Below are 22,949 nucleotides of genomic sequence, written 5' to 3' on the forward strand. Positions count from 1 at the left end.
ATTATTAGAATAGTTTCATTATTTTCATCTTCTTCACACATTTTGAGTTACTCAAGAGGCACTCTTTTTTTTTTGGAACATAAGACTACATTTTCTTACTAAGCCCTAATGTGGTATCCAGTTAATACCAGCTCACAAAATCCCAGTAAGGCTTAGTAGTTCCGATTCTTAAATTCCCTCTTCCCACTGATCTGCTTGGAGTTTTTCATTACTTAAGATCCTAGTTAATATGTGCTTCTATGTATGTGCACAGACCTACATACATATTGCATGCAATGTGTCTAATTCTGGAATCAATGGCAACAACGCTTTAATGAGGATCATTATGTGTCTATTAACGTAGTCAATTATCTGGTATGCTAGCTGTAATGCATGTACTGAAGGGCATGTATAAAACAGGTCAGGAGCAACTAGAACTCTCTAAGGGCCCATAGTACATTAATAGTCATAGTCTATGTGAGGGATTTTCCACAGGTTGCATCAGGCAGTGTTGGCAGGTGGGGGGTAATTAGGAAGGAAGACAGGAATTTCTTTCAATGAATTTAAATTCTTCAACATAGAATGTTTTCTGAGACACAGAGTCCCATTAGCATTCGTTAAAAATACCATTTTCACTTACACATTTGCATCAACATGTTCAACATTTGGAGGTTGGAATGATTTAAAATGTTTTTCAAATGCGTGCTCATGTTTAACAGAAATGCAGTACAACAATAATGTTGTAAAATATTTTCTACTCAAATATTTTTGATTTGCAGTTAGTGACTTTAGTTAATATTAATATGATTTAGTGCTAAAAAGTTTATTATTGTTGTTGTTGTTGTTATTATTATTATTATTATTATTATTAATTAAATATTATAATTATTTAGATTTCTGGAATAAATGATAGATTTAATTACATTTATAATACAGCTATGTGATAATATTTATTATATTTTATAATAAATATATTAACAAACATTTATTTTCAAATATTTCCCAAATATTGTTTAACAGAGCAAGGATTGTTTTTACAGTATTTCCTATAATATTTTTTTCTTTTGTAGAAAGACTTTTGTGTTTTATTTTGGCTAGAATAAAAGCAGTTTTTAATTAAAAAAAAAAAAAAAAAAAAAAATATATATATATATATATATATATATATATATATATATATATATATATATATATATATATATATATATATATATATATATATATATTTAAGGGCAATATTATTTGCCCCCTTAAGCAAATTTTTTTTTTCATTTGTCTACAGAACAACCCATCATTATCATTTGCCTCATTACTCTAATCTGACTAATTAACCTAGTTAAGGATTTAAATTGCACTTTAGTCCCCCTTTATTAAATACTTTGAAGAACTCCCTGGCCTTTAGAATATATTTATTTATTTATTTTCCTATGTTATTTCTGTTTTGTACACTTAGAATGTTACCAAGCCCTTTATGTCAAAAAAATAGGCACACGTTGCCTAAACAAATATGGCATAATGTATTCCCTCACTGTTAACTTTCATTTATCTGGAAGGTTTTGTGTGATTCAAGATGATATGATCTGTTGTTTTTGTTGTAGTATTTGTTCTTTAGTATATTACTTGTTTTAGATGTTGCCAAGCCTCGCATGTTAAATAATAATATGGACTGAACAAATATGGTACACCGTTTTCTCACTGTCAATTTAGAAAGTCTGTAAGTTTTTTTTTTCAATGCCATGGTTGTGGTAGGGGAGGGGTAACGTACTGCTTAAAATTGTAAATGCAAAAACTCAACAAATAAATATAAAAAAATAAATGAATAAATAAATTGCACTTTAAGCTACATACTAGTATCTTGAAAATATCTACTAAAATATTAAGTACTGTCAACATGGCAAAGAGAAAAGAAATCAGATATTGGAAATGAATAATTAAAACTAATATGTTTAGAAATGTGTTGAAAAAAATCTCTCTATTAAAGAGAACTTGGGGGGGGGGGGCATTTTTACAGGAGGTTGTGCCTAATTATCATCTACCATTGATCTAACATAATTTCTTTGCAAGCTCTTTTCACTTCCAGCCTCCTTTGCTCCATGTCTAAAGAATAAGAGTGCTGGTATGAAGTGAGAAATCCTATAAGTTCACACTCTTGAATCACACATGCTGTTTGTGGCTCTCTGTCTGTGTCCTCACTTTGACAGCTGAACCTAGAAGACTGCAGACATACTGAAGTTCTCTAATCAGCTGATTTGGCTGAGCGTGGCGCTCTGATTGCCACAGCAATTAGAAGTCTGGCCACAGATTGCCGCCTGCTGGTAGAAACCATATCGAAAATAGGGATAGAAGAGATATACAAGATATAGATCATAGAGATTAGACACAAATCCACACAGTGATAACAAACCACCTCAGATAGTTGCTTGCTACATTTTTGCAATGTTGCCTGCAACATCTGGTACCATTTAACACGTGTGTGTGTGTGTGTGTGTGTGTGTGTGTGTGTGTGTGTGTGTGTGTGTGTGTGTGTGTGTGTCATTTGGAACATATTTTGAGGTCTCACTATCTTATTTTACTTTCACGAGTTTATTAGGGCTGAATTTAAACAAACAAATTGAACATTACTACATATCATTTGTTTTTTATATTTAACCCATATAAATAGTTTGCAACATTTTTGTCAGTGTTTGTTGTTTCAGCTCATTTTAAATAAGTAGTTTTTGTAGTAGGTTTTTCAAGTGTAGCAAAGTGTGTGTGGAACAGTTTTGTATTCGATTTAGTATTTTTTTTAGAGTTTTTTAAATCGTGTTTTTTATTTAAAGGTTCAGAATGGACCAAAACCAGGATGTCTGAAGAAAATCAATACAGAGATGCCACTGCTCACGTTTTAACTTCTACATTTATATCGAAAACCACCCAATCGAAACACGGCGCTTCGGCTTCAACCATCAAAACTCTCATGGAGTGAAACAAAAACTCGGCATAACTGGAGTCGAGTCCAAGCATTCAGTCTAGGTGATGTCCTGAAGGCTAGAGCAAAACACACTCTCACAGTCCATGCCTCCTGCAAAAAGTGAGCCACAGATCTGTCACAACACAAGCCTGCAGAGACATTACCCCTTTGTCATAGCGGTTCTAGAACAGCGCTGTGTTCCAGCTGGCATCTGAGTTGCCAGGTATGACAAGCGGAAGCTTCGGCTACAGCAGGACACATCTACATTCACCCGAAGTCTGGCTGAGACGCTTCGTGACAGCTCTCCTTTCCTCGCCCCCTTGATACAAACCCCATCCTTCCTCCGGTTCAGAAGAGCACAAGTCCTGACTGCTAAGTCACTGTCTCTTTCTCTCTCTCACACACACAGCCTGTTTGCCAGGTCTCCCTTCATATCTAGCCCCTTTATAGTATATTCTTGTCCATCCTAGTCTCAAGGTCTTAACACTCTTACCCACTGCTACATTTTGTCTCAGTGACCTCTGGTAAACCTCTTGGGTGATGCAGACAGGGATTGAGGACTCGTTATATACAGCCAGACTTGAGGTCTTTGAAGTAGTGACCATAGTTTACAATGTGCTGCCTCTCCAGCCGCAATGTGCAGAGGCGATTTGAGTGCTCAATTCCTTTGTTTCAAAGCTGGCTGGCATAATTTAGGAACAACGAACTTTTATTCAATAAAATGCAGCACACTCTTATAAATGTAAATAAATGGTAAAAGAGTGTGTGTATGTGTGTGTATATCCAGCCGGATCTCACGAGAAAACGTAAGTATTTTAAGTTTTGCCAGTTTAGTGGCTAATTCGTATGAATTCGTACGAGTTCAGTCTCACGAAATTGTACGATTTTAAAAAGGAGGCGTGACACCTAACCCCACCCCTAAACCCAACCATCTTTGGGGGATGAGCAAGTCGTACTAAATTGTACGAATTAGATCGTACTAGTTCATACGAATTAGCCACTAAATCAAAAAGTTACGAATTGCCGTGAGATTGAGTTGGTATATCTCTGGGGAAATGCAATAGAAAAAAAAATGTTTTGGGATCCCACAAAGAGTCTCGACCATGGAGTCAATCTAGGCCACATATATATATATATATATATATATATATATATATATATATATATATATATATATATATATATGTGTGTGTGTGTGTGTGTGTGTGTGTGTGTGTGTGTGTATATATATATATATATATATTTATATATTTATATATATATATATATATATGCAATGCAAAAAAAACAATATTGACCTAAAAATTGTAAAATAATGCAAATCTCAAAAAAAAAAAAAAAAATAAAAATCGCAAAAAGAAAAAGTTGAGAAATAAAAAGGAATTTGCAAACAAAATAAAGAACTGCAAATAAAAATCATGTAGTGCAAAGAAAAAAAAAAAAAAAAAAAATATATATATATATATATATATATATATATATATATATATATATATATATATATATATATATGTATTTTTTTAATATACATACATTTGCTAATTTTTTTTTTCCAGTATTGCCTTTACAAAAGCTCACAAGTCAATTGCGATGCTCATTTTGATTTGCTTTTCAGTGAACAATGAGTTTTCTGATGCTTTCTTCTTTTTGCACTTAACATTTAAGTGTGTTTCACTTTCTGGCCCTGATTTGACATAAGGGCGGAGTCACAGAAACTAGGGAGTGTACAGCATGCCCGGAGTTGCCTCTTAAGAAGCGACGTCATCAGCTGGAGACATCATAGCACAAAGAAAATTAGCCATGAATCAAAACAGTAAAACTCGCAAATCAAACTGAGCATTGCAATTGACTTGAGAGGTTTTGTAAAGGCAATACTGGAAAAAATATTAAGCAAATATATGAATATTTAAAAAAAATTGTAAATATAAAATTTTTCCCCACTATTTGATTTTTATTTGCAGTTCTTTATTTTTGTTTGCAAAATTCCTTTATTAATTCCTAATTTCTTTAAACTCAATTTTCCCTTTGCAATTTTTTGAGATTTGCATAATTTTTTACAATATTTTCCAGCTAAAGCTGTCAGATTTTGTAAATTGAGAATAGTACATCATTTAAAAACTGAACAAATAAGCTATTCGTTTATGTATGGTTTGGTATGATGAGAGAGTTATTTGAAAATATAGAATCCGAAGTAGGGTTGTGCAATTAATTGAAATTATATCGAAATATGAGTGATTTCCAAATCGATTTTTGTCATAAAGAGGTCTATAGTCGTGTCCCAACTATGCACTTACAGTACAGTTTGTAGTGTCGTCGCAAATGGAGCAGTAATATTTTTTTTACTGAGCAAAAATCCAAATCGTTTCCCAGTTGATGTTTGACGCTTGCCAATTTAGTAAAATAAATGACCAAACTACCAAATAATACCTGCCAAGAGTATAACCGCTGTCGGTTTTTTTTTTTTTTTTTTGCTTCTCTTGATTTTTCTTCTTTTTAAAATTTTTATTTAATATTTTTCTATAACATATACATTTTGGTGTACTAGTTTTTGGACCATTATCGTAAGTAGATTTTTAGATAAGCTCCAGATTTGGCTTCAGTAATGACTAATGTAATGTATACGCACAAATATAATATTCTATAGCTTCCTATTAAAATAATTAATTTAAAAGACAGATTCGTGAGGGGTGTACTTATATATGATAAGCACTGTAAATGATACCATGCATTTTGCGATTTTCCTACAAATAATTCTGTTGTATATATACCAAAATATATTCTTAAAATCTAAATAAACGGTTCCTTTTGCACTGTTTGGAACCTTTTGTGGAATGAACAAAGGTTATTTGAATGTTAAAGTTTCTTTACAGAACCCTTGATACCAATAAAGCGCCTTTAGTTTAAGTAGTATTCTTAAAGCTATTCTCTCTTTCACTCTCTCTCTCCTTCCTTTCCCTTAGTGCTCAGATTTTTTTTTTTTTTTTCATGTGGAATAAAAAGGTGCCAACAGAAATAATGTATTTTTAGAGAGTAGAATCATAACTAATAAAAGAGCATTTATCAAATAATAATAACTTCAAAAGGAAATAGGTCAATCTCCACGTTTATGCAGTGAGTGAGGTCTTGAAAAAATGCAAGCGTTGATATTAAGGGAGTATGCTGTGACTAAATACAGCTGTTTTGAAGATGTGCGCTATACCAACTCAAGTTGTTTAGCACATCTCCATAAGAAAATATGCTATCTATCAGATTGTGCTACCAGTGTAATTTTGATGTGCAGCGGGGTGATGGGTGGTCATAATACTGCCTCAATCCCAACCTTACACATTTGTTAGACGGGTTTCAGCATCGATATCGCAATGTGTGAATCTGCAATAGTCACATTGAAGGACCTGCAATGTTAAATTGGGATTGATATAATGTGATCCAATCTAATAGTGGGAAAGATTTTTTTTTTATTTATTTTTTTTTATATGTGTTTTAAGAACTGTATGATTTCAAGTGAGTTTAAACCATTTAGGCACAAGAAATTACAAAGTTTTCCTGATGAATTGTGTTTTTATTATTATTATTTATACAGTGAAGAATGTGGTGTACCTTTACATTTGATTACGTTAATCAAATGTACCTTTACGTTAGCATTATACCTAACGTTACATATCATTTCTTCAGTTGGCTAACGTTACACCATTGTTAAGTGTTGCGTAACAATGTAATAGGCCTATTACTGTATAAAATATGTAAACAATGTCAAATCACCTGGCGTCGTTCAGCGGTTGAAACACTGGTTTGGCGATTATTTGGGATGCTAAACATTTCAGAAAGTTGTACTGTGTCAGTCAACATACCTTCTATAATCTTTATTCACTTTTAATCTTGCTGGAACCATAGTAAGTTGTTTTCTTGTCCAACTTCATCTCCAACTCCATTTCTCTGGACTGTGAATCTGCCCTGACACCTGAATGCGCAGGTCCCGCCTTCACCAACGCGTACTTGATCGATGTGGAGATGTGATTGGATGGTCATTTTATTATATAAATTATACTACGACATGATTGGCTAGCCTTGATTCGGGTATATTTGTAAGAGACAAATAACTTCTGTATATTTTATTATTATTTTATTTGCATGTATTCATCAATTAGTGTCGAGACTAACCGGTAAAATAGGTTACTTTCCCGCAAATAACAGACGTCTAGCCTAAATTTAGACTTGGTTGCCCGTTTTATTAGCTGTAAGACTGTAACTCTAAGATGCCAAACAAAAAGAAACAACAAAAAATGACAACAAAAATGAGGAAGAAAAAAACAACAAAAGTGGGCCGTTTTTATCATATAGCCTATCAAAAGTCAACATAAAAAGTAACGTTATATTAATTGGTTGCAAACATTTATGCTGCTTTCTTTGTCAAAGATTCTTATACAAAGCACAACATGCTCTATCATGCGCATTTCAGCATTTGAGAGAAATCCACAGGTAGATTCAAGTTGGGTTTTGTTTCAAAAAACCGATTGGGTTACTAATTTTTACGTCTAGTTGACAGTTTAATTAAAAACCGAGTCACACATATAGAATTACTCAGCATCTGTGTTGCTTCTCTTCTCAGCGTGAGGTTGAGTTGTAAAGAGCTTTTCCAGAGCTTTGGTAAACCCTGCTGGTGTCTGCCGTGAGGAGCAGCTGATGGAGGACAGTGGAGCTTCAGCCCGCTCTAGTGGCGCCTCGGTGGAATGAACTGCTGCGGACGCTGCTTATAGGCTTTTTTTTCTTGAGCTTCATTCATTGAGCGAATACCACGATCTTTAAGACGAAGAAAGACACAGTGTCATTTATACATGTTCAGTCTATCTATCTATCTATCTATCTATCTATCTATCTATCTATCTATCTATCTATCTATCTATCTATCTATCTATCTATCTGTCTGTCTGTCTGTCTGTCTGTCTGTCTGTCTGTCTGTCTGTCTGTCTGTCTGTCTGTCTGTCTGTCTGTCTGTCTGTCTGTCTGTCTACATATTACTAATTTGTTACATAAACTACATAAAATATAAAAATTAACCATTTCAGATATGTTGGGTATGAATGCAATTATTTATATTGCAGTATATTAGATATGTTTACATGTAATATCCATTTAAAAGTTCTAGATTTAATACTTAGAAGTTTAATACGCATACATACATACATGCATTGCATACATACATACTGTACATACATACATAGCCTACGTGTAAGTATGGACCCCCTCACAAATCTATCTTTTAAAATCATATTTTAAATAGGAAGCTATGCAATATTATATTTGTGCATATACATTCGACTAGTCTGCACAGAAGCCAAATCTGGAGCTTATCTAACAAAATTTACGGTCCAAAATCTAGTACAGCCAATTTGATGTTATAGAAAAATATTAAATACAAATTTAAAAAAGAAAAAAATCAAGAAAAGCAAAAAACTGAAAAATTGTTGAAATTTTGTAGGTTGTATTTTTATTTTTTGCAATATTTTGCTTGAATTTAATTCAGTGTTTGGTGAGTAAAATATTATTTTAATAATTATATCTGTTTAATAAATCTGTTTTGTTTAAATGCACCAGAATACATTGCCTATATTCACTGAGAAATGGATAAAGATATTCGTTTTTAAAATGTGTGGGTCTACTCAATTATCAGGGAGTCCGCGGGGTCTCAAAAAGTATTGAAAGTTGATAAATTAGAGTAATTTAAGGCCCTTAAAAGGTATTAAAAAGTCTTAAATGCTGTTTTGCGAGGTGTTACAGTACATTTTATCGTTTTTGGTTATGCAATGTATAGTTGTATGCTAAAGTTTAAATTAAATCTGCGAATAACAGGATGCTGTGTATTTATGAAATCAATGAATCATTAGATTTGACATCATGCTGCTTTGTTTATTGCAGTTACCATAGCCGCACTATTATTTCTGCAGTTCTATTGACACAAACCTGCTGAATTAGCTAGATTTAATAAATTTTTATTCAGTTTATGAATAATGTTTTAGTTTTGGTTTGGATTCTTACATTGATATTTAGTATATATACTGTGCGTTAAAATCTTATCAGTGTTTCTGGTCTTAAAACATATGCAAAGAGTCTTTAAAAAGGTCTTAAAAGGAACTGAATTTCACTCTCTGATTCCTGAATATACTCTGATTATGTTGAGCACTGTACATGCATACATATATACATACATATATACAGTTGAAGGCAAAATGATTAGCCCCCTGAATTATTAGACCCCCTGTTTATTGTTTCCCCGTTTTCAGTTTTAACAGAGAGAATATTTTTTCAACACATTTCTAAACATAATAGTTTTAATAACTCATTTCTAATAACTGATTTATTTTATCTTTGTCATGATGACAGTAAATATGTTACTAGAAAATTTTCAAGACACTTCTATACAGCTTAAAGTGACATTTAAAGGCTTAACTAGGTTAACTAGGCAGGTTAGGGTAATTAGGCAAGTTATCGTATAACAGTGGTTTATTCTGTAGACTATTAAAAAAAATGCTTAAAGGGGATAATAATTTTGTCATTAAAACGGTGTTTAAAAAATTTAAAAACTGCTTTTATTCTAGCCAAAATAAAACTAGTAAAACTTTCTCCAGAAGAAAAAAATATTATCAGACATACTGTGAAAATCTCCTTGCTGTTACACATCATTTGTGAAATATTTAAAAAATCAAAAAAAAAATCAAAGGGAGGCTAATAATCCTGACTTCAACTGTACATACATACATACATACATACATACATACATATAAAGTATTTAGAAATTTATATTTTCGCATTTTAATCATGGCATTATTTTATTTTAGATTACAAAATAATACCTTATGTTCACTTAAAAAAAAAAAAAACATGTATTAAGTAATTTAAAAACTTTGGTGATCATAAGAGAATTCAGAACTTTATTATGAATATTTGTAATTACCAACTCCAAAATTCTGAACAGCAGCGCATGTAATAAGGTTTTTAACAATGCTCCTTATTCAAGTAATGAGAATCTAAAGAGAATCACCACTGAGAATAATGAGAAACATAATAGGAACTAGCAATAAATGAATAATTAGATTTACTTGAGTGTCTGAACACATTGCTGTAATGAGTATTAGTGATTAGGGAATGAGCTTAATTATCATAAAAATGCATAAATAAATAAACAAGCAAGGAAAAAAGCATATTTTCTTTACACTTTTGAGTAAAATGTAACATGGACATATTTTTGCGAGACTTGATTTCTGTCAATCAGTGAGAGGAAGCGGCAGACACTGTTTATAATACAATGTTTTATGCATCAGTGTGCGAAACAGACATTAAAGACACTTGCTAACAATGTTTATACCTGGGTTATAAAAAAGTCACGGCAAACCCTACTCTGTATTCAACATGTTAGAGGTTAAATCAAAAATATTTCATATTTCATGGGATTATCCTGCACTGCACAAGGTGATTTGAATCCCTTTGTTGTGGACAAATGTGGGGCAGGAAGGAGGTTGGAAGAAATAAGCACGAGTTTGGAGACACATTCAAACATGCCAAAATCAGTGAGGACCTCCGGAAACATGTTCTGCATAAGCTGTTATGTGTTACAGGTAAACAAACTTGCAGTACTGTATATCTGCATGCAAACTCTCACAGATGGGCACGGCGTAGACAAGCTGACAGCCTGAGGCATTATATTTGAAAACAAACTCCTTTTGACAGCGCAGGGGTGAGAGTTGTATCCAATTACTCTCGGAGAGGCTCGCAGAAGCAACATGACAAATATCCGCGCATATTCACCAACAGACAGGCTAAGCTGTATCCATGGCACCAGCAGCCGCTTCAGCCAATACTGCACTTTCAGAGATTTTGTCCACAGATCCATTGAGTCTTTGAACTAGATACCTTTTTTTTTCTTTTTTTTTTTTGCATGTTGTTTTTATGCTGGGTGGCTCAGTAGCACTGTTGTCTCACAGCAACAGTTGCTGGTTCAAGTCCTGGCTGGACCAGGAGGTCTTTCTGTGTGGCATTTGTAAGTTCTTTCCATGTCTGTGAGTTTCTTCTGGATGCTCTGATTATCCCCACAAAGACAATAAAGACATGAGTGAATTGCATTAACTAAATTGGCCGTAGTTTGTAAATTGGAGAGTGTATGGGTGTTTTTCCAGCACTGAGGGTTGTAGTGGAATGGCATCCACCACATAAAACTTATGCCAGCGTGTCGGCGCCAGTGGTGTAGTGGTTAGTGTGTCCACACAAGGTAAAAAACCCAGAAAAAAAAAAAAAAAACTTATGCCAGAGTAATTGGTGGTTCATTCCACTAATGTTGACCCCTAAACAGGGAATAAGCTGAAGGAAAGTGAATAAGTTTTTACGCTGATGAGCCAAAACATTATGACAATTCATTCATTCATTTTCTTTTCAGCTTAGTCCCTTTATTAATCAGGGGTCACCACAGTGGAATGAACCGTCACATTATGACTAGTCGAATTAATTTTTCACTATAGTGTTTCAATGGGTCATGGAATTTCTGCAATATCATTCATTCACTTTCCTTCGGCTTAGTGAGAGGGGTCTTGGTGCAGTCTCAGTTTGCAAATCTAAGTCTACAGATACTATCAGGCAAAGTCCCTTATTTATCAGGGGTTGCCACAGCAGAATGAACCGCCAACTTTTCGTACATATGTTTTACACAGCCGCAACCCAGTGCTGGAAAACTCTTATACACTCTCGCATTTACAAACACACACACTCATACACCACTGCCAATATATTTGCTTACAATTCACTTATAGCGCATGTCTTTCGACTGTTGGGGAAACTGGAGCACCTGGAGGGAACCCACACAAACATGGGAAAAACATGCAAACTCCACATAGAAATGCCAATTGGCCAAGTCAAGGCTTGAACCAGCGACCTTCTTGCTAACCACTGAGCAACTGTGCCACATCCTTTAACTTTAAAAGGTCTATTCCAGACACTAAAAGTCAGGGAATTTTTATACAATATATACAGACATTCAGAAATTTTTGATTGTCGCTTTGAATTTTAGTATCCATTTCTCAAAATATATGTTTTTATTTATAGTTTGTTGTTATAATTTTTTTTAACTCCATTTTATTCTTTTTTTAATCTTTGTGGAAGCTGATTCCAGCAGTGGGGGTGCAGTCTGAAGTCTTTTTGGGAGGTCCAGTGTGGAGTCCATCAAAGTAATCCAGCCTGCTGCTGATAAAAGCATGAACAGTCCTCACTGGAAACAATCTTGCAATGTTTTTGAGATAACAGTATGTTAATTTAGTTACTGCTTTCAGTGCTTTGTCATGACTATTGAAACTAAGATCTCAGATCTCCAAACATGTCAGGATAATATGAATTTAAGAAGCTAACGAACTAAAATCATTTTAATTTTATTTTGCAAAACACAAAAACAGGCTTAGAGTGGAAACTCTGTTATCAACAGTGTCTGAGGGTAAAAAAAGACACAAAATTATACATATTTATTGAAAAAAAATCTTTACATTAAAGAATTTATTAAAACCTATAATTACAGAAAAAAAACATTATAGAAGAACACAAAAAATATAGAATTTATAATTCACAAAACCTAAGCCACATATAAATAAAAACCAAAATTTAACACTAACATATTGGTTTTATTTGATTTTCTTGGTTTGCTATAAACAGATTCATATGCATGTAATCCTTCTCCAGCTCTGGCTCAAGACAAACACATACTGCATGTTCTGCCCTATGCCTATTTAAAATGCAGTAAACATATGAAGAGTTCAGATACGAAAACCTCTAGGTAAACCTCTAAATTTCCATTAAAAATGAACATTTTTCTCAGCCTCCTTTGTTTATGTCAAGATATTTCACTTTAAAGACCAGAAAAAGGGCTTATTATTTGCCATAAAAGTGATATTACTGAACCTACACACAGGAGCCTAAAAAAATTGCCCATTTTAGAGGAAAATTTCAGACGACATTGAGGTTTTTGCAGCTAACCTTTAATTTATTTCAGTAAATATTACCTTCTACATACCATACATACAATAAGTTAAACAATAATCACAATATATTAGTTGTTACATACAGATTACTTATTAAAAATACAATCGACAGTTCCAAAATCTGTATTTATATTTAGACCAATTAAATACTGTACATACTGTACCAGTTATACAGGTACAGCACCAGGTTTCAGTACCCAACCCTACAGTCAAAGGCAAAATATCTGGTCTCGTGTGACTTTGAAAATGCCTACGATTTGGGAGAGTCTGATCTGGAAAGCAAGAAGGTCCCCTGATCAGTTTCATTTTTTGTTTGTTTGTTTCCTGAAGAAATGATGACACCAGGAACTGTTAAACTTTCCAAATTTCCCAGATATCTAAATTGAGCTGGTGGGATGTTCTGGGCAGCAAGTTCCAGCAAGCTTTATTACAGCTCCACCTCACAACCTAAAAGACAGTTTCTGCTGTTAATGCCTTGGTGACAGAAACCAAAGGTCTTGTAGAATCCGTGATTCAGCGCTGTTTTGGGAGCAACCAACTGCATATTTCATGTAGGTTGTCATAATCTTCTCAATTTAATAATTACTCATTGGTGTACATTTATTGGAGCAAAACTTTATATAAGAAAATATCTGTACACCGTTATTTTTATTTAGAAACCACTAAATAAATGTTTTTTTTTTTAATAATGCTTTAGCATTATATAATTGAAGTTAGAATTATTAGCCCCCCTTTTATTTTTATTTTTTATTTTTTTTTTATATTTCCCAAATTATGTTTACTAGGGCAAGGAAATTTTTAAAGCGTGTCTGTTAATATCTATTTATAAATATTTATTTATAATAATAAAGTCTTATTTGTTTTAATTCGGCTAGAATAAAAGCAGTTATTATTTTTTAACACCATTTTAAGGACAAAATTATTAGCCCCTTTAAGCTAATTTTTTTTTCGATAGTCTACAGAACAAACCATCGTTATAGAATAATCTGCCTAATTACACTGCCTAGTTAACCTAATTAACCTAGTTAAGCCTTTAAATGTCACTTTAAGCTGTATAGAAGTGTCTTGAAAAATATCTAGTCAAATATTATTTACTGTCATCATGGCAAAGATAAAATAAATCAGTTATTAGAAATGAGTTATTAAAACTATTATATTTAAAAATATTAGATTTTGCTAAAAAAAATCTTCTCTCCGTTGAACAGAAATTGGAGAAAAAAAAAAATAAACAGGGGTCTAATAATTCAGCGGGCTGATAATTCTGACTTCAACTGTATATGAGCATTTTGTTCGGATGTTCCTAATCTTGCACTATGTTTGAGACCTTTTGAATGCATTTATTCTTTTCTACAATTTTTTTTTTACAAACATTGAGATAGATGGTCAGACCTGCTAAACAGGGTAAATTAGTGTGAAACAATATATCCATACATCTGCTGTGTGGAATGCAGATAGATGACCTTATTTCCATAGCCAGTAATGGCACACAAACAGGAAACTGACTAATGCAAAACACAAAATACTTTTACTTTAAATCAAACTGCATGATTCTCTTCTCCAATAGATTTTGCATCTGAAAAAGGAACTCCAAATTAAATGCAACAAGCATTTAACATAAATATTTTATCAAAACTTTTTGTAAGTTCTAAGCTTTTTAAGAGCAAAACAGCGTTTGCACTGATGATACATACATAGATAGACAAGTTAAAATAAAATAAAATAATGCATTCAAATAAATTATCCAATGTTTTTTTTTTTCATATGGATTAAAATATACAAATATATTTTCATTAAAATAATAAAAACAATAATTGTAATAATGAAATATATATATATTTTTTTTATAAAATCCATAAAAAAGGTCATGAGGTATCTTCATGTTAATAATTGGATATATTATCTGGCTATCTTTGCCCAGAAACAACTTACTCTTTACACGTCAACATACAATAGAACAAAACCCTTCCTATTGTATTCATGTAATACCCTACTTCTCTGTTTGCTTTTATTGACATGTTCCCCTTCGGAACGGGAACTTCTACATTGTGTCCTTGACACATCAGGAATTGCCAGATGACCAATCACTTTAAAGCCGCGGTCACACTGCACTTTTCACACCTTAAGGCTGATTTATACTTCTGCGTCAAGTGCACGGGTATCCTACAGCGCTGACGCATAGCCCTACGCCGTGGCCGTCAGCGTTGCTGACGTGCACCTCTCTAAATATGTAACTACACGTCGCAACGACGCATAGCACAAGCTCTGTGATTGGTCGGCTTGGTAGCACTGATGAGTCTGGGCGGGACAGAGAGCCGAGTGAGCCCAGTGGAGCGATTGTTTACAAGTGTGGAGTCCCACGAAGGAGCTCCTGATGGAAAGTTTTGTTTTGTGTTTACCTCATAGTTAAAGTTGTTGCACGTCCACCGGTTCCTGCCTCAAAATGAGCGAGTTTGAGCCACTTGTACATCCCGGAAGCGTTCAGAAAGAACAAAACACAGGCGAAGAAACTTGACACAGAGACACATCAACACTTCACTGCCAACTAGCGTTTTGGAGGTGTTAATGCCGACCAACAGAGACAGCGCGCAGAAGTATAAATGCACAGCTACGCGCGTTGTATGCGCTGTTGGTTATGCCGGTCACTTCACGCAGAAGTATAAACCAGGCTTTAGACTTCCATTTATACATGTGCAACTGCACCACACCGTAAACGCAAGCTCGCACGACAAGTTTCACATTTCCCGGCATTTGAAAGTTCTAGCTTGGTGAACTCTGACCTGCGAAATCACATCGTGTGATTGCATGAGACCAATAGAACATCAAAACATGACCTCTCTGTACAGAAATGTAAAATATGGAGCAATCGAGTTGGCAAAGCACAGCTTCCACAGGTGCAACTGATCATAATCAGGTGAGTATATAACCAGCACCTGCTGAGCTGAATCCAGATCAAGATTTAAGTATACAGTAATTGAGCTGGGTGATTCGCCCGTCCCTGGCCATTTCTCTGGGCTCAGGTGTTGCATAATTCCATACTGTATACAGTATACTAAAACAGTATGTGAGCCAAGTAGTAGTATGTCCAAATTCGAAAAACAGTATGCAAGAAGTACCCGGATGACCTATTACTTCTGTATTGCACATCCGATTTGTATCAAATTTCACATCCATAAAATTCAAATGTAGAACCAACTAAGTAGGTGATTTCGGACACAGCCATCTTTTTCAAGATGTTGTTCTGACTTCTCTGCGTTTCTGGATGCAGTGGTTCCCATCTCTGGATGATGGACGCATGTTCTGCATTACCTGCTGGGGGTCCACCTTACGCCCTCACTGAAGGGCATGTCTTGCACAGCTGAGATCGTGGCTCGCACTTGAAAAGTTGGAGGTGCCGGCTGTTTGGCCCAGTATGTTTTGGTGATGCTTGTGTGCACGCCATGCTTCGCAAACTTCTCACCAAACACTTGACTGGTCCAGCTGCTATGGCGCTTTGCTTACACATTCCCAATGTGTTAAAAACACAACAAAGACATTCCCGTTTTAGAGGGGAATGTTATGACTGTAACCCATGTTCCCTGAAGAAGAAAACAGAGATGTTTCAGTGATAAAAGTCTGGCTTGTTCTCTTTTAGGTGCTGGCTACAGTATATATACAGTACTTGCCTGATTTTGATCAGTTGCACCTGTGGGAGCTGTGTTTTCAAACTATAGGCATTCATTGGCCAATTTTTTTGTGTCTCGTTCACACTAGTTTGAGCATGCAAAAGTCTGCCATATAGTGCTGCGGAAAAAGGTGCGGGATTAACCAAGATGATTAGATATTAAGGGGTCTATTTTGACAATCCAGGTGCAAAGTCCAAAGCGCAGACCACAAAAGCATTAAGGGCATGTTCAAACCACTTTTGTTCTTTTAAGGATAAATAAATCAGCTTTGCGCTGTGGCGCATGGTCTAACAGGGTTGAGCTTATTGTCTTAATGAGTTATAGGTGTATTTTGAGAATAAACCAATCAGAGTCTCATCTTCCATTCCCTTTCAGAGTCAGTTGTGTCGCGCCATAGCGCATTTGCTATTTACATGGCGGACTTTATAAGCAGAAAAACTAAATGCTTCACTAGAAAGAAAACAGCTAAACAGAACACCTACAGTGCTAGAATGAGAGATGAGCCTCCTCATTCTTTGCTTTCACTTTCGTTCTCGTGGATAGGGAAATGTGTTATACACAGACACATCCATTAGCCAATACATAATTTATTTTGTTTAATAAGCGCAAAGATTTTTTTTCAAAACTATTTCTAAATTCAGTTCTAATTTCCAGCAAGCGAATAAATAAACAATAATAACGAAGTGTTTTCCAAATACACATGCTGACAGGTGGGCAAATCTAAGCTTGTTTTTAATAAAAACAAATATAAATATGCATATAATAAATTATACTACTACTAAAAATAACATTATACAAAAGCAAATTGTCATGAATAAACTAAAAAAGCCCCGCGAGATGAAGAAGGCATGGAGGCGGTGGTTTTAATATTTAAGTAGGCTAAAAAATAATAATTTTTGTAATACTTTATTCCTTTAATTATTTTAAATTTTTAAAGATGTTTGCGTATTGCTGTACATTCTGTGTGTATTAAGCAATATTTAAGCGAGGCGCACAACTAACGCGCTCTGCGCTGGACTTCAGAAATAGCAACACGCCAGTAATGCGCCTTAACACGCCTCCTTTTTTAAACCAGAACGCCTATGGGCGCACATATGAGCGCAAATGCATTTGCTATTTAAACAGCGTGTTGCAAAACGTCTAAAATGACTATTGCGCCGAGCTAAAACTAGCAAACAACAATTGCGTTGCGCCGCATTGCGCTGGGTGTATGATAGGGCCCTAAAAAATGAGCGATTGGTCCATATCCTTCACTTTCGCCAACTGGTGAAGTTTTTTTTTCTCACTGCTTGTCTCTGGTTTGCATGGTTCAGGACTTGTAGAGCTGCGCATCAATAGATTACTCTTCAGCGGTTGGACTCTCAGTAAATATTAAACCACACTCACCTGAACTGAACTAAACTGAATTGATTTTAAACTCTGAAAACTGAACTGACACAGATTCAATTCAGTATAATCTTTAATGTAAAGCTGCTTTGACACAATCTAAATTTGTAAAAGCGCTAAACAAATAAAGATGAACTGAAAATTAAAATTTTCTGTACAGAGAGGTCCTGTTTTCATCTTCGATTGGTCTCATGCAGTCACGTGATGCAATTTTGCAGGTTAAAGTTCACCGAGCTTGAACTTTGCAATGCAGCAAACGTATGAAACATGTGAAATGTATGAGCTTTTGTTTCCAGTTTGTTGCATTTGCTTGCATATGGATGGAAGTCTATGGGGCGAAAAGTGCAGTGTTTCCGCGGCTTTACTCTTCAGAGAGATTGGTTATTGGCGATTCTCGATCAGTTCTTTTAAGGACACAACGTCTCCATTCCCTCCCTCGGGGAACGTGGGTTACAGTCTTAACCAGGATGTTGTATCGTTTTTTTTGTTTTGTTTTTTTTTTAAATGGCACATACATAAAATATTCCACCCATTCATGGAATGTTGTTTTTAGCCTGGTTTATAAATATTGTACAGACACTTTCAGTTTGACTGCAATTGCTTTGAACATTTTTAACTTTTAAAACTTTTAATATAATCCTGCTTATTATCTTTAAACTACAGTATTTGATGTGACAACATAAAAAAGAATAACAAACTGTCTTCATGATTCGTTAAAAATGGGATGTCAAATTTTCAGTTATAAAAGATTGATAAGAATATATACTGTAGCTTTACAAGAATTTAGTTCTCACCACAATATAAGATTATGTCTTTGTATATAAAACAATGTTTTTTTAATGCTAGCACTCCTCATACAGTGCAGTACAGTAGTCAGCAAAACACACACACACACACCCATATAAACACACACACACCTACAGCACCTACAGTATATAAACAAAGAATTGCCATCCCATGAAGGTTTGCTTAGCTTTAAACAACCTTTATGTAATGCCCCTGGCAATGGGCGTTATAAAAAAACTGATTACCATAGTAAATCCCCCACAGCTGAGTGGAAGCAGAAGTTAGACAGTTTTATTTTTGTTTTGATTCATTAGATTTCATTTCATCTAAACTCAGGTGATTGTCATAGATAGAATCAGACACTTTCCACCAATCAGGTCTTTCTTGATTGTCAGCCAAAGGAAAAGCTATTGCTCTTCCTCACAACAGCCGAAATCCCAAAAGGTAAGGACATATCGCTTGGATTTCTTCAAAATAAAGTTTATAAAAATAGTTTATATACAAATCAGCTAGCACTGTAGATACTGTATTGTTTCAGTATGTACAGTATTATTTTGACCGTTAACAAACATAATTGGATATGCTAATTTGATTGGGGCATTTTGTACAGTTTCTCATAAAGCTAAATTAAAGCACACTGTTATGCTTTGGATTCACAAATCTAAAATCTAAATAACACTAATAGTTAGCTTCTTGTACTTTTAATTACGGTTTGTGTCAAACTAATGACAGGTTACAGCATACTAATTATGTGACCTAGTTAGTTCAGTTGTCAATGCAAATGCTATTTCTACTGAAAACTAACAAGAACACATTCAATACTATGGTAAAGGATGTGCAGATCTAAATTGGTAAACAATAAAAATTAACAATACTATCCTTAACTACATATGTTGACTTTTTTTTTGTTCAAATGTGTTGATTGCTTTGTGAACAAAAGGGGGAAAGAATCAAACGAAAGCCGCCAAAAATGGATCATTGCTGCCTTTAGAAATAATTTAAATGCATGTTGCAACCTGTTGACATTGCATGCTTGAAAAGGTGACACCATCAATATCTTTCCTCAATTTTTTTCTTCTTCTATTTTTTGGGGAACAAATTGTCTTTAAAAATTAAGGAAAAAAACTGATTGAATTCAGAGGTTACGGAAAACACTTGTTTTCTTTAGCTTTTAATCATGTGTTGTGAGTAATATGTGTATTTTGGCTTCTTGCAAGTTAGCATGTATTGTGTGTTTTTATGTACAGCACTTTGGTACCCATTGTGGTTGGTTGAAATTACTCTAAAAATAAATTGAGTTGAGTTGAGAGTTGAGTTACTTATTGAAAAGCAGAACAACAGTGTTGCTCAAAGGCCATTCTGTTGCGAACAATAGAATACTCAATGTGAAATTGAAAGTATTTAGATTTCAGAAAGTTGATTTCGGGACAGTACAGGTCATAGTAGTATTAAAAATGACAAAATAAATAAATATATAAATAAATAAATGCATAAATAAATACAAAAGGTGTACTTTTCAAAAGTATGAATAAAACCTGATTACATGTGTGTGTCTGTGTGTGAATTAAGTAAATAAATAAATAAAAATATTAAAAAGTATTATGTACAGTACAGCTAGGTTAAAAATCTTATCCAATATATATTAAATAAATATTTATAAATAAAAGTATTACTAAAATTGTAAAGGTTTAAATCATTTTAAATAACACGCGTCTTAAAAAAAAGGAACATTGCAATGCTCATTATAAAAAATATGGATATTAATTCAACAGTATTATTAAATTATTATTGTTTTCAAAGATCATCTACAGTATATTTTATTTATAAAATAGATTCAGCATGTTATTATGACTAAATATACCTGTTTGACCCAATATACTCATATTCCCTTTTCATTTAGGGGTAAAAAGAATTTTGAAAGTATCAAACTGTTTTAATAAATATTGTTGTAATCTTGAAGCCATTCATGCTGGTAAGATGTTTAATGTTTAGATCAAAATTTAACTAAAACTACAGCAGTTTTAAAATCCCAGCACTATCTTCATGTTAGCCTGACTTTGTTTACAATTTGAGCTTGTAGTATATTGAAGCCTTTAGTTAACCTAAGAGATGAAGAAGGCAAAGGAACTCTAAATGTACTAAAAGAGAAAAAAAGCAAGTACTATTTTAATGTAAATAAAAACAAATTTGCTTGTTTATGTATTTATCTTGTAGGGCTAATATCCTGGAATGAGTAAGACGCTTGTTTGCAGCATCAGACATGAACTGGTTGTCCCTAGAAGTCCTGCTTGGCGGGGTTAGCCAATACTCCACTGTGTTTGGCCGTGTCTATCTCTCCGTGGTGTTCATCTTCCGAATCCTGGTGTTTGTGGTGTCTGTCCAGCAAGTCTGGAACGACGAACAGAAAGACTTCATCTGCAACACGGCCCAGCCAGGCTGCACCAATGTCTGCTACGACCAGTTCTTCCCCATATCCCACATCCGTCTATGGGCTCTCCAGCTTATTTTCGTCACTTGTCCATCTCTCATGGTGGTCGCTCACGTCAAATATCGACAAATGAAGAATGTGAAGTACAACACTGCCCGCAATGGTGAAAACATGTATGCAAACCCAGGAAGAAAGCGTGGAGGCCTGTGGTACACCTATATCCTCAGCCTGTTATTCAAAGCCGGCTTTGATGCAGCATTCTTGTATATTTTGTACTACCTTTATAAATTCGACATGCCAAATGTTACCAAATGCACTGCGGAACCTTGTCCAAATACAGTGGACTGCTATATCTCCCGTCCCACAGAGAAGAAAATCTTCACTCTTTTTATGGTGGTCTCCTCCTCTGTGTGCATCTTCATGTGTATCTGTGAGATGGTGTATCTGATTACAAAGAAAGCTGGCAAATTTCTGCACAAAAAGAGTGAGGAGAATAGAAACTACATAAGCAGAAGGGTGGATCCGACGGCCATGTCCAACCAGAATCTCAACAATCTTAAAATGGCACAGGCTGCAGAAGAACTAAAAAATTCTGAGATGATCCATTCCGAGTTGAACAAATTATATGAACGCTGACTTTGTAATGAATTATAATAGTAGACACAATGAACTTGAATAATAATGTAGATAATATGATTAATGCATACACTAAATGGGATATTTGCACTTTACAGTAACTAATATATGTCTTTTTTGTATACAGTATGTTATAATTGTGATGAAATTGGAAGGTCATCTTGTGTCTCATTTACTCATTTAAGATGTACACTGCCACCTAGTGTACTTATCCAAGTGTAGGATTGTTCACAAAACACTGATAGCATACAGCACTTAAACCCTTGAAAACGGTACTGTACTAACTGTGGACATTAATGCCTTCCTTATTTTCTAAAATAGCTGTGTTTGTACTATATAATGTAATAGTCTGTGTAAGTTAGTGCACTGTGTATTCATATTGTTTACAGGAATCATGCTGTGAAATATACCAAATCTGGCAGGGTATATTTTGAACACGACTCATTAGATTTGAATATTATTAATGCTATTTAATAAACTACTTAATGCTATGATGATGGTTATTATGATGATGATGATGATGATGATTATAGAATTTAATTTGGTAACACTTTATTTTGATGGTCCATTTGAGTATTAGTAGACTGTCTGCTTGATATCTCCTTCAACAGACGTTTAACTGACTATAAGAAACTTTGCAAGTACATGTCAACTTACACTAACCCCAAACCTAACCCCTACTAATAGTAACAGTCTACTTAAAATCTAATAAGAATTAGTTTGCATGTAGATGCAATGTAACTTAAATTCAACAAACGGATCGTCAAAATAAGGTTAGATCTTATCATCTAATGACAATGTCAAGTCAAGTCAGGACAAATCTTTAGTCACAGGGCTCTGTGTAAAAACCTTATTTGATGAACTTTCATTTCAAGTTTCATAAAAAAATGTTAACTCTTACCTTACATATTATATCTATCCTCCTTTATAAACATGGTAACTACAACAAAACGTGTCATTACGTACATAGCGTGACTCACAGTGTAAGCTATGAGCAATTTTCCATTGCTTTAACCAATCAGAAATTGAAATATGAGGCTTTTCCGTTGACAAACGTGAAAACGCACCAATCAGCGTTAAGAGGCGGGTTTTGTTAAATAAACCCCAGTCGC

At 34.2% G+C, this 22,949-nt stretch overlaps 1 protein-coding gene and 2 long non-coding RNA genes across 5 annotated transcripts in view; 2 read left to right on the plus strand and 1 right to left on the minus strand.

Moving 5' to 3' along the window:
* The window catches only part of LOC147832620 (uncharacterized), a 335,349-nt gene extending 328,454 nt beyond the window's left edge, over window positions 1-6,895 (minus strand). For all 3 annotated transcript variants that reach the window (XR_015517061.2, XR_015945375.1, XR_015945374.1), the window contains exon 1: window positions 6,778-6,895. This is a non-coding gene — a long non-coding RNA (uncharacterized LOC147832620). The remainder of the gene's footprint in view (window positions 1-6,777) is intronic.
* The window catches only part of LOC141379159 (uncharacterized), a 136,018-nt gene that overhangs the window by 81,852 nt on the left and 31,217 nt on the right, over window positions 1-22,949 (plus strand). The gene's annotated exons all lie outside the window — the stretch shown is intronic.
* On the plus strand, window positions 20,986-22,326 carry gjb9b (gap junction protein beta 9b). Its single transcript, NM_001007288.2, is given in 1 exon segment — window positions 20,986-22,326. A coding segment is annotated over 1 exon segment (804 nt). The 5' UTR covers window positions 20,986-21,033; the 3' UTR covers window positions 21,838-22,326.

Source organism: Danio rerio, chromosome 19 (assembly GCF_052040795.2).
Source record: "Danio rerio strain M-AB ecotype USA chromosome 19, GRCz13ab, whole genome shotgun sequence".
NCBI classification, from domain to species: Eukaryota; Metazoa; Chordata; class Actinopteri; order Cypriniformes; family Danionidae; genus Danio; species Danio rerio.